Source organism: Rhododendron vialii, chromosome 5a, assembly GCF_030253575.1.
Source record: "Rhododendron vialii isolate Sample 1 chromosome 5a, ASM3025357v1".
Taxonomy (NCBI): Eukaryota; Viridiplantae; Streptophyta; class Magnoliopsida; order Ericales; family Ericaceae; genus Rhododendron; species Rhododendron vialii.
This window is the reverse complement of record NC_080561.1, coordinates 3,293,156-3,306,347: the sequence shown is the minus strand read 5'-3', so window position 1 is coordinate 3,306,347 and position 13,192 is coordinate 3,293,156. Positions and strand designations below refer to the sequence as shown.

The following is a 13,192-nucleotide window of genomic DNA, read 5'->3' as shown; positions in this document are numbered from 1 at the left end:
AGGAATAGGCGTGTAATAATAAATTAGTCCGAGTCTTGATATGGATGACAGTTAGGAACGGTTTGAGATGTAATCAACGTGGTAGATTGGTAGATTGTTTGGAATGCTTGAAGTGAAAATTGATGTGAGAAAGAATTGTTTGAAATGATGAAATAACTAGTGTCCTCTCGACTCGTCAAGCCTTTTAATCCTTTGACACTCTCTCTATGAGGCTCAAGTGTAGAAACTAACGGATAAAGTATGGTAGGATTATATGTACGGGCTTAGTATGCTATGTCAAACGTGAGTGGCTAAATTAATGAAAAGGCATGAACACGTATATTTGTGGAGTCACGTAATGATTAATTAAAATTCAGTGGTATAACCGTCAAAGGGATGATGAAATTGATTATGAAATGATGTCGATTATGAAAGGCGTGAAAGGTGACCCAAGTGGTCGTTATTGAGGGAAAAGACTCGGGGTGACCCTACGCTCGAGGGAACTAGACCCGAGGTGACCCAACTGATTCATATTATTGGAGGAAAAGACTCGGGGTGACCCTACGCTCGAGGGAACTAGACCCGAGGTGACCCCAACTAATTATTATTATTAAGGGAAAAGACTCGGGGTGACCCTGCGCTCGAGGGAACTAGACCCGAGGTGACCCTAGTGATGATTGATGGGAAATACCGGATTAAAAGAAAGGAAAGGTTTTGCAATAAAGGGATTTAATGTAGATCAATGTGGACACGAGAAAGATTGTACTACCATACGAAGAATAATAAGATATTTTGATTTGATCATAGACAAATGTGGAATGACGTGAGTTTAATAACATAACTAGTTAAAGAAGTAAACGGATAGTGACATTGATCTGAAGTCTAGGACTCTTAGGCGATAATTCGCAGCTTGTTGGTAGTCATGTGCGGTATAGGCGTATCTGTCAGTACTCATTCATTCTTAGTGCATGATTCATTCAAACTACATATAGCTTGAGCTTAGAATTCTCTACTGGGCTAGTGTAGCTCAACCAAATCTTTCTTTTCAGGTTCTGATGCCGGGCAATAGATTGCATGCATTGTGTGCTTGACAGTAAAAGTCTTTTGGAAGCTGACATCACTGGTTATTTCGTCATCTTTGTGAAGATCTCATTTTGTTAAAGGTGGTTTTGTAACTTATTATTACTAAATTTTCTTTTGACTAAAGTTGTAATTATCTAAACTTAAGGACTTGTTTGTAAATTAAACAGGTGGGAAACTCATTTGGGTAACGTACATGATATGCGAGGTTTCTCTTTTATTGAAATGTATTACTTAATTATGTTGAAAATCGAGGGCGTGACACTTTTCTTATTCCTTTCATCGAGACAAATGATTGATCTATACAAGTTTGACCAAAAAACTAAACAAAAGATCATGGAAGGGAAATTATACCAACTGTCTTTAAGTGGCCCTTGCTCTATTTTTCTTGGGAAGTGATTTTCGAACTCCCTTTTAGTGTTAAAATTATATGTAATTTTTGTTTTTTGGCTAAAAGACAAGGGATTGTGGATATAAAAAAGTGGTGTGTGAAATCATTTCTCTTTTTTCTTTGTTTTCCCTTTATTATTTCAACTCAAGTTGGTTGGTTGAAACTAGTCGTTGAATTCGGATATTGCATAATGTATGAAACTTATGTTGCCATCTGTTAGAAAAATATAACTATAGTGCAGAAGCGGGTGGTTTGGGTTACCTTGCGAATTTTAACTGAACCGGACCTTGGTGTGGATGGATTACAAACTCTTGATCATGTACCAAATGAGCGACCTGTGATGGAGTTATACTACGATGATCGAGTATCACCCTCTATTCCACGGTGCAAAAGCTCGAATTGCTCTTTAATGGTAGAGAGAGAACTATCGAAGAGAGAGCAAGAGTTTTCCAGAACTCTATATCTCTTTTTGTATACCTCTGGTGTATATAATTGTGTATATCTTGTGTATGTTCTTTATGAACATCCTGCAGGAAATAAATAGAGAGAGCATCCTAGATGCTTTAGAAGTCTTCTAATCCTAAGAGATTAGAATTACTTCAACTTCTCCTATCTTATCTACAAGATGAGATAGGACTCTCTAATATATGGGTCACTGGGTCATGCCCACATGGGTGGCCCGATTGGTCCCGGACCGGCCCCAAATTCCAACATCATCTGTAGCAATATTTATACTGCTTATATAGCCATGTGTATGTGGTTTTTTTTTTTAATAAGCACTTTCTATTAAAAAGCTCAAACCCATGCAACTACAAACTCAAAGGGGCATTCCCCGTAAAGAACAAGGCACCTGTACATCAGAAAACTAATGCCAATTGAAACGAGCAAGAATACAAACTAGAAAGAAATCTATACATCCAATTCTAATTTCCTAACTCCAAAGCTACTAGTGCGAAGGGCAAAACTCTTGTCCGTGAGTCCCCAACTACTGCAACGAGCTCCGTTTAGTTGTGTCAAGTCATGTGTATGTTATCCTCTAGCTATGGGAAACAAGATGAATCAATGTACCACGAAGTTCTGTGACATCGCCCTGTTTCTGTGAAGTTCTCACACTGAAACCTCAACTCCGGTCTCTTCGTGACGAGAAGAGGCCCTCTTCAGTAACTTGAGATCTTTATGATGATGATGATGTTTCTGTTTTAATCTAATCCCATTGCTGTTGTGTTATTTTTCTTGCAGTTGACGCTCTCAGGTTTGTCGAAAATCATTCATGGCTTGTTATCGAGCTGCGGGGATGAGCAGATCCTCGTACTTACCACCAACCACAACCACATAAAGAGTGTTGATGCCGCTCTACTGCGCCCTTTGAACATTGATTTATACATTCACACGTCTTCACCTCAGCCTAAAGCCGTACCAGATGGAGGAGAGATTGTGTCGCTTGATTCATCAGAACAAAAACCATCGGTCGATTTTAATGCTACAAACAACAGGGCATATCAGAGCGACGTTCTTGTGTCTAATTCAGTGAGAGAGGCGTCAAGGAGACAGTGCATGCCTGAGCATGTACTTAGTTTAGTAGATTCAACGGCAAGAATATCATCGACTGATTTCGATGCTTCAGACAACAGTGCACATCTTGTGAGGGCATATCAGAGTGGCCCTATTGTGTTTAATTCAGAGAAGAAGGATACAGGAGAGGGATTAAACATAGAATGCTTAACTAAGAGCGTACTTAGTTTAGATGATTCAAGTAAACAAAAATCATTGTCAGATGTTGCCGTTACAGAAAAAAGATCACATCTTGTCAGAGCATATCAGAGTGGCCCTGTTGTCTCTCTTTCAGATAATAAAAATATGGGAGAGGCATTAAAGAGAGAATGCGTCACTGAGAGTATACTTGGTTTAGAGGATCTTCAACAACAATCTGGTGGTAGACGTGATGTTGCTGCAAAGAGTATTTGCGGTAAGCTGCTGCTGTTAAGTAAAATATTAGTTATTGCTGCAATCTTTAAATATTTGTTATTGCTGGCATAGCGCTCATCGAAGGCTGCACCAGCCCTAAAAGAAGAGAGTGGGGGGTGCCACCTCTGAGAGAGAGAAAGCGAGACATGGAAAAGAAGATTCAAGACAGCAAACTGAAAGAAGAACATTGAACAACCAGTCCGAATAGACTCTCAAACCACAGAACAGAGAGCCAAACCAACAAACTAATAAACAAACCTTAGAACAAAGCAGTCGTTAGAAAATAAGGAAGACATTATCACCACATTAGGAAAGGAAATCCATACAATTCACATCAACAACCCAGAATGAACAACACATCAACAACATATGGACTTGAATTCAGAGCTTAGACACCCTCCATTCAACTGAGACTCAACCACCATAAGACTACGGAGGATCATCCATTACTGAAGAGCCTTCATCGAGGAAAGCCTCCGAATTCCCATTGGTACATACAATCATATGCAAAAGAACTAGCATGGTTGAAAGAGAAGCTTAGTTAGTTATGCATTTAGATTTGAATTTCCAAAGAGAACTATGAAATTGAAATTGTTTTTTTATAATATTATCTGGTTATATCGAGTTGGAAATGCAGGTTTATGTTTTTCTCTTCAACAAAAGATAGTATGCCGAGTAATAGTCCATCCTGATTTATAGTCATGTTTCTACGTCTCCTATGCTTTTCTGCGAAAACTTCCAGTTCCGGTATTGAAATTTGGTTCGTATAGTTACCCCCCTTGTGTTTTATTTAGTTACTAATGGCCTCAAAATTTAATTCATTGCAGCTATTTATGATCCAGGAAGCCATACGACAGATTCCCTTGCACTGCCATCACTCGAAACTCTGCTGATCCGGGAACAGCCTAATGACTGTGTACCGTTATTGTCAATGGGAAGATTAACACTTCAGGGTTGTGTACAAGAGAAATCACCAGATCTGCCCGGAGTTATGCAAATTATCGGAGTTGAACAAAGAGTGAATAAATGGCCTAGATACTTAGGAGGATTGACTGCTCAGGTTGGTTCTCCCCTGATTTATTTGCACATGCACACGGGGCATCTTTTGTATACATTATTTTCCAGCTAGGTCTTTATACAATACCATTATCATCCGTACTGTTGGATTTAACCGTCGTTCAAGATTAGTGTTCAAACTCAGGTTTTGATTCTTTTGTACTAGGTATTGCATTGAAATGATATGATGAATGAATAACAACAGTGGATCCAAGTTTTTTGTGTCATTTGCGAAATTTGGTAGTGGTTAGACCCTCAATGTTTTTATTGTTTAAATATAAGTTTGAAACAAATGAATAAAAATCTACTTGATAAAGTAGTAAAGAAGTGCAAAGAAATCTAGATTAGCCACAATAAAGGGGTGTTCTTTAGGAGAGGAGGTTTAGTTGAAGTTATCATTCTGTTTATCAATCAGTATATTGAATGATGGCTTTAACTTCCCACATACTGCAGTCTGCAAGCTCTTCACGTTTTCCTATCGGCTTACCAGATGGAGGGCACAGCCGCATTGTACTGCTTGATCCATTAGATCAATCTGCAAAATATATAGAACATGCGGCCAGAGCAGATCAATGCTCTCCTACATTGTCTCTTGGAGAGAAGAAAATGGTGAGAAAGACTTTAAAGAGAAAGTGCAGAACTATGAGTGTAATACTTAAGGACAACCACCAACATTTTGCCAGAATATGTGAGGCTGCTGCTAAGAGCCTTGGTGGTAAGCTTCTACAACTGATAAATGGTAGCTTTCATTCTTGCTCGTTTATGACCATCCAATGCTTTTGCCGAAGGACATGCTAAAATTTTAGCCATCCACCTATATATTGGTGCTCATGCAGCAACGTGCACCTTTACGAAGCATGGGATCAATCAGGTATCCACAGTGAAGCGGATAAAGCGACATGGGATCCATCAGTGGCCATCTTTTCGACAGGTAACTTACTCATATTCAGATTTCCATCTGTTAATTATTTTTAAAAGTATTTATCATTATGTCAAGAATAGTAATTTGGTCCATAACTTTTTAAGGATTGTGAATTACACTGGCAGTTGGTTCATAATTCACTTAGATTTTCAATTTCTCTTTCACTTCAGGTAATTAAAGTTTGAAATCATAGGATGGACAAACTTCCTTTTGCAAAATTTCTATGTCTTTAATGAGCGTCTCTTTGTGTTAGCAAGCATACATGTGTCTAACTTCCCCTCAGATAAAGAGTCTGATGTAGACATATATCTTCTTCGATAAGTGAGTTCATGACATACACAAGGCTAATCACTTAGTAGACACATTTTTTGAATGGTTGAAGAAGAAGCAGCACATTCCTTAAAAGTTCAAATTTACTGATTACCTTTACTGGGTTCAGAAATGGGCAACAAGGAAGGGGTGTTCTTTGGGAGAAGAAAGACCATTTGAAGTTAGCCGTCTATCTATGGATGAGAAACTTGATTCAAGGCTTCGATTGATCCACATGTCCCAATTTGCTAGATCTTCACCTTGGGCTTTTGCTTTACAAGATGGAGGTGAGATTGCCAGGCCTACAGCCTTATCATCAAGTGAATTTGCTGCTACAAACAACAGAGAACACCTTGTCGGCCAAGATCAATGCGGCTCTACTGCATCTCATTATGAAAGTAAAAATACAAGTGAAACGTCAGATAAACAAGGGTTAGAGGATCTCGGACAACATTTTGGCTGTAAACATAAACATGCTTTGAAGAGCCTTGGTGGTAATTTATTTCTTGTTCTTAACCATAGATGATAGAACCATACTAACTCTACCACGAGATGCTGGATTATTGTCTTGCGGAAGCAGTGTAAGGATACAGATTTCATACTTTTTTGCTCATGCAGTTAGTGGATCCATGTTTAAGAGCACCCGTAGGCAGCACTGGTTCTATTGGTGGCAGGTTCGGTTCGAAAACAATGGTAATTTCCCTCTCTCCTTGGGAGATAAATTAAGAGAAACGATAGTCCCTTAAGAGTTCAATTTTTAAGTTTTCTGCAAAGTTGAGTGATTTGCAGATAAAGGGAACGTGACTAAGTGAGTTAAATCTTACATGACGAAATCCTAATTTTTGTGCTTCACATTATAGAACCTTCTTTCTATTTCTTCCTTTCCCTAACCAGAGGCATGGATAATTCACATTTTTTCCTCATCAGAACAACAAGCATTTGATGTTACAAGCAACAGAGCACATCTTGTTAAGGCAGAAGAGAGAGGCCCCAGGCCTAGCCCCCCCCCCCCCCTACTGTGTCTAACTCAGAGAAAGAAAGTACGAGAGAGGCATTAAAGAGAGAATGCTTCACTAATGCACTAAGTTTAGAAGATCTACAACATCATTTTGGTGCTAGACGTAAAGATGCAGCAAAGGGTCTTTCTTGTATATTTCTATTGTTGAAATAATGCATTGGTTTCAAGTTGCAACATTGACCTCTTTTCAATTTTCAACCATACTAGTTCTTCTGCAAAGTAGAAGCTTCATTATTCATTTATTTGGATTCTTGTGTTCAAACTGTAAAAGTTGAATTAAAATAGATCATCTGTATCGAAAATTATCCGGTTATGAAAAGTTCGAGCAGCAGGTTTACCTTATTTTTTCTTCAAACCAAAACTATTGTGTACAAATAATAAGTAGTCCATCTCGATTGGTAACAATGGTTCTAAGTCTGCTATGCTTTTCTGCTAAAATTTTGCTTGCGCTACTAAATTATGGTTTGTATCAATTATACCAATTTACTTCCTCTCTAAGTTCCTACAATTTAATAAGTTACGGTTTCGCACGCCAGATTCCCATTCATGGAAGTCATTCGAAGTACAAGACAGTATTTTTCTTGGGGAACAGTCTAACAGCATTAGACATTTAGCCCAGCGGAGAACAGTAACACACAAGCATTGTGTACGACTAAAGAAATCACAGGATCTGCCACGAAGTCTGCAAAAGAGTCGCTCAGGAGGATTGGCTGCTCAGGTTAGTCCTCGCCCTTATCTACATGTATATGCAGATTTAAGTATGTTAATTCCAGCTAGGTGATAAACAATAATATGATCCCTGTTGGTGAATTTACCCTTGGTTCAAGTACAGTGTTAGAACCTAGATTCTAATTCGTTTGTACTAAATATTGTCTTCAAGGGTATCATAAAATGAATTCAAACTATAGATCCAAGTTTGTGTCAGATGCAATGTCAACAGTTATTAGACCCTCAGCAATTTTTTGTGTATATAAGTTTGAAAGAATATTTTACCATCTGTTGGATAAACCACTAGAGTACATTTTAAAACGTAGATGAGCCAAAATTAACAAGTGTTCTTTCTGGAGAGGAAAGATAAGTTGACGTTTTCATTCTGTATATTGTTGAGTACAATGAGTATTTTGATTGATGGCTTCGACTATCCAAATGTCGCAGTCTGCTACTGGCTTACCAGATGGAGGACACATCCTCTCTCTTTCAGAGAATAAAATTGTAAGAAAGACATTAAAGAGAAAGTGCAGAACTATGAGTGTACTGAGTTTAGACGAACACCGACAGCCTGTTGGCGGGAGATGGGAAGATGCTGCAAAGTTCTTTGGTGGTAAGCTTCTACAGTTAACTAATTCTTGCTCGTGTATATGCCATCTAATACGTCCTGTGAAGGACATACTGGATTGTTCTCTTTATGGAAGCAGTACAAAATTGTAGTTTCTTACCTTATGTATTGGTGAGTGCTCATGCAGTGAAGCGCATCTGTAGGCAGCTTGCGATCCATCGTGAATCAACGGCGAAGCGAATCTGTAGGCAACATGGGACCCGCCAGTGGCCATTTAAACAAGTAACTCAGTTGTATTTTCATTTCTATGAAGTCAATTTGTTTTATAGGTCGTAAGCATTAAAGTGTTCTTTCGGAGAGTAAAGATAGGTTGAGGTTGTCATTCTGTGTATGGATTAGTACATTGATTTTTTACAGACGAGTATATTGATCAATGGCTTCAACTATCAAAATACTGCAGTCTGCTATCGGCTTACTAGATGGAGGGCACATCCTATCTCTTTCAAAGAAGAAAACTGTGAGAAGGACATTAAAGAGGAAGTGCAGAACTGTGAGTGTACTTAGTTTAGAGTATCACCAGCATCTCAACAGTAGATGGGAAGATGCTGTGAAGAGCCTTGGCGGTAAGCTTCTACAATTAGCTAAGTCTTGCTCTTGTTTATGAACCATCTAATTGTTAGAATGTGTCCCACATCGCCTAGACATGCCTCATATGTGCTGGTTATAAGGCCCCAGTTTCACTCTTCTTAACACTTGGGTTTTAAGGAGTAGTGTGGATTGGGCTTTTCAACTTGGTATCAGAGCTTGGTTGGGCCTTTGTTTGGTGGACCGTTGTCCGGTTGCCATGTGTTGTGGTCCAGGAGGGTGTGTTGGAATGTCTCCCACATCGTTTAGACATGCCTCATCTATGCTAGTTATAAGGCCCCAATTTCCCTCTTTTTAACACCTGGGTTTTAAGAAGTAATGTGGGCTGGGCTTTTCAACTCTAATGGGCATCTTATGAAAGATAGCTAGCTTGCACATGTGTCCAGCTTTCTCTGTAAGTGTTGTAGAAGCATTGTCTTCAATATGAAAGGGACCATCTACTCAGCTTGGCTATGTTTCAGAGCTTTTTAACGTATATTTTGTTGTAGCTCAGTCTTCAACCAATGCTATATTCTCCATATTCGTGAATTTTTATCCAACTTTTCCCATCAATATTTGTACTTGACTGAAGTTATGGGATGTTATTATTCATAAGTATGGGTTCATCCTTTGAACTTTGCAGCAGTTCGGGACTTTTAGCCCCATATTCACAGCCATTGGAATTTGCCTGCCTTCAGATATCATGGTTTTCCAAATTGTGTAACGGAAAGTAATTATGATTACTACTTGGAAGTCCGAGGTAGTCTTATATTTTCTTTGATAAGTGAGTTTACCAAGTTTATGAGGCTAATTACTTGTTAGGCCAATAACGTTTTTGTTGTTTGTGTATTCCAAAAAGGACTAGACTGGGAGAAGAAAGGAGTGTAATCAATAAAAGTGCATATTAATAAAATAAATGAGTAAACATATCTTTTGTAATCTAATTACCTTTACTTGACTCAGAACTGGGCAACAATGGAGGGGCATGCTTTAGGAGACAAAAGGCCCTTTGAAGTTATGAGTCTTTCTGCAGATGGGAAACTTGTTTCAAGGCTTCAACGTATCCATATATCATGGCTTGGTAGATTTGCACCTCGACCTTCAGCCCTACCAGGAGGAGGAGAGATTGTGGGGCCTATAGCCTTATCATCAAGTGAATTTGCTTCTACAAACAACAAAGCACAGCGTTTTGGACAAGATAAAAGTGGCTCTGCTGCCTCTGATTCTAAGAAGAAAAGAACAAGAGAACAAGAAGACTGCGAAGAGATAAATACGAGTATTACTTTAGATGATCTTCGACAACATTATGGCCGTAAACGTAAAGATGTTGCGGAGAGCCTTGGCGGTAATCTACTACTTGCCATGTTTCACTTGTTTTCAACCAAAATACCTCTGCAAGGAGATCTCGATTATTCTCTGGTTGGATCAATGTAACAATACAAATTTCTTATGTTGATTCTTGCTCATGCAGTTAGTGTATCCACGCTTAAACACACTTGTAGGCAGTACGGGATCAAGCGGTGGCCAAATATTATCAGGAAAAAAGGTAATTCCACATTTCCACCCTAACTTACTAGTCACCTAATTGAATAGTTAAGAAGGGAGAAATGAGAACCAGTAATGCCCTAATAATCCCATTTTTAAACTATTCGAAAAATAAGTAATGATCACCATAGTCCTGGCAAAAGGTTACCATTTTTTGGATTCACGTAATATAACCTCCTTTGTTTTCCTTCAATCACCTATCTTTCCCTAACAGAGTAACAGAAGCAAGATACTAAACAAAAAAGATAAAACACAAATATCCATTTTTTTTCCCTTTTATTCTTTCCAACGTTGGTTTTTTCTTCTTTGTTCTTTTCTCCAGCCGGGAGACCTCCTGATCAACATGGAGAAAAGAATTCATCACCTACATGCAAGACGCTGTCAACTAATGGGCAGAACGAGATGGAAAATGAAATTGTTGGTCACCTTGAGGAGACGAATGAGTTTCTCCTGGATTTTGTTGAAGGCCCAAACGGTAAGAATATGGAAAATGCTTCAATGGTTGAGATAGTAACAATCCCTAGTTTTTAATATTCTTGCTCTGGTAATTATCCTGATGTGGGTTTTTCCTGTGTCATATATGTACAATGAAAATGAAGGGGGGGTTTCCTCTGAATGGGCATTTCAACTAAAAGATCAATGGACAGTGTCCACCTCTTATCCAAATTCCAATGATCCTGAGGTTCCACACGCTCATATAGCATCAACACAGATCCTAGGTGAGAATATGGGAAGTTTAGGAGATGGGAGAAATTCTTTTGGTTCACTGGAAGAGCATCTTCAGCAAGGACATATCTCTGGATCTATGTGGACAGTCCCTCCATGTTCAGATCCAGCTTCAAGCCAACACATTCCTACTAGTACCCCCACAATGGGAAGTTCAGAAGATCGAATAAATTTGCTAGCTTTCCTAGAAGATGTTTTTCTAGAGGAAGATGTCTCTGGATCTAAGAGGTGGACAATCCCTACATGTTTTGAACCAGCTCCGAGCCAACTCATGCCTACTGTTCCCCGGACGACGGGAAGTTCAGATGATTTGAGAAATTTGTTACCTTCAGTGGAAGAGTGTTTTTCGGCGAGACATGTCTCTGGATTTACTAACCGGACAGTCTGTTCCTGTTCATATCCAGGTCCGAGCCAACCCATGTCTACTGTTCCCCACACAACAGGAAATTTGTTAGCTTCAGTAGAAGAGCCTTTTTGGGCTGGACATGTCTCTGAATCTATTAACTTGACAGTCCCTTCATGTTCTGATCCAGGTCCAAGCCAATCCATGCCTACAATTCCCCACACAATGCCTACAATTCCCCAAATGATGCCTCTTCTCACAGGAAGGCAAGATATGAGGTCTGTGAGGTTAAAGGCAACATATGGGAACACCACAATAAAATTCCCTCTCCCGTCTGGATTTAGTGAACTGAAAGAAGAAGTGTCGAAGAGACTGGAGTTCGAGCGTGGTAGTTTCAAACTTGAGTATAAAGATGAAGAAGGGGACTCAGTGTTAATAGCTTGTGACGAGGATGTAAGGGATTATCTGCGACTCCTCATCTCAATGGGAAATCAAGTAGTCAAACTATTTGTTCTTGATAAGGTTCCTAATACCACAAATTTTTGTGATAACTGTAGATGTGATAACTGCAGATCATTGAAGTGTAAAAGACCATAGGTATGTTTAGTTGCAGAATAGTATTACATGGTTGACACTAGTTCCATGTTCTTTGTGTAACAGGACATTTTCTTGCCAGATTTTCCTCTGCTAAACCAGAATAGTTCCAGTAGTGCTGCATTCGGTAGGGCCTCTCATTGTTTTGGCCTAGGTTTTACCTAAATTTAGCTGGTGATGTTTGTTTGTGTAAATCTCTGTTGAGGTTTCTTTTTATCATCTTCTGGTGTGGAGATTATTTGTGTCCGCCATCATTGCTAGGCGTGCATGGTGAGGATGATGAGATTTCGGGGACCATGGGCCTTTAAGTTTAGATCTTGCTATGGTTTGGGGGGTGCATTGATGGAGGAGCTCAGTCCTAAATTGTTATTGTTTTGTTTCAGCAATGGTATGTTATTTAGGATTCGTCTCGTACAGGTTGAAACTAGTTCCCAAACCTCATTTCTATGATGGTCTCCATGGTTTCTGAATGAAGCTGGACTCTGAATGAAGCTATTTGGAGGATTTCTTTGGCTGCAAGATTATCACTTCTTGGCTCAATGGCTGATTTTTTTTTTTCCGTCTTTCTTCAGGGTAAATGAATCGTTCGATGTCCTATTGCTCATTTTTTTTGTTTTGTTCGTTGTTAACTTGGGACGAAGGGAGTACCAGCTAACTAGCTAAATGCTCGAGTCAAATAGCACTCCTCCAAAAAATTTCGTATGTGTCTTTTACTTTGTGAAACTGAACACAAAAATCTATATCCAAATCCCAAGTTCACTTCAATTTTTCAATATTCATGATCAGGTGATCACTCGAGTATTCGAATTCTTGACGGAGAAAGCTACCATATAAATATTACGCAATTTTTGTTGGGTTATGTTATGTGTAACTCTGACAAATGTTACATACATTTTTGTTAATTGCACAGGGGCATATCTTGGAAGTGTATTGGGGATAATACCCATATTTTTTTAGTGCATGACATGCATATTTTTGGTGTATAGAATGCGTATTTTTAGCTCATTAGCTACCCATATTTTCTATAATATTACGAATAGGGGTGTTAGGTGTACGGTAACCCCAATAATGCATTTTTTAGTCCTACTTACGTTTATTTTTTTTATGTTGGATGTGCATTTTTTAATTTGTGACATAGGCTTCTCCTAAATTTATATTTCCACTTCGAAATTTAAAGAACGTAAACTAAAATTTAAAGAGTAAGATGATATTAGAAAAGATTAATTTTATCTATAAAGATGTCAGATTCATCAATAATTTTAGCACTTGTTATTTGAAGAGTTAACAAACTTTTAAAAATTCAGTTTCACCAGCTTGTCAAATCTCCAACGCTCTCATCATTTGTTGGAGAGGGAAATTTCGTT

General features: G+C 38.7%; 1 protein-coding gene across 1 annotated transcript in view; it reads left to right on the top strand.

The window, feature by feature from the left end:
* LOC131326911 (uncharacterized) overlaps window positions 1–12,347 on the top strand; it is a 106,619-nt gene extending 94,272 nt beyond the window's left edge. The window contains exons 11-14 of the mRNA XM_058359818.1: window positions 9,584–9,965; window positions 10,092–10,166; window positions 10,488–10,640; window positions 10,765–12,347. Coding sequence (XP_058215801.1) covers window positions 9,584–9,965; window positions 10,092–10,166; window positions 10,488–10,640; window positions 10,765–11,831 — 1,677 coding nt within the window. The 3' untranslated portion in view covers window positions 11,832–12,347. The remainder of the gene's footprint in view (window positions 1–9,583; window positions 9,966–10,091; window positions 10,167–10,487; window positions 10,641–10,764) is intronic.
* Window positions 12,348–13,192: the final 845 nt, after the last annotated feature.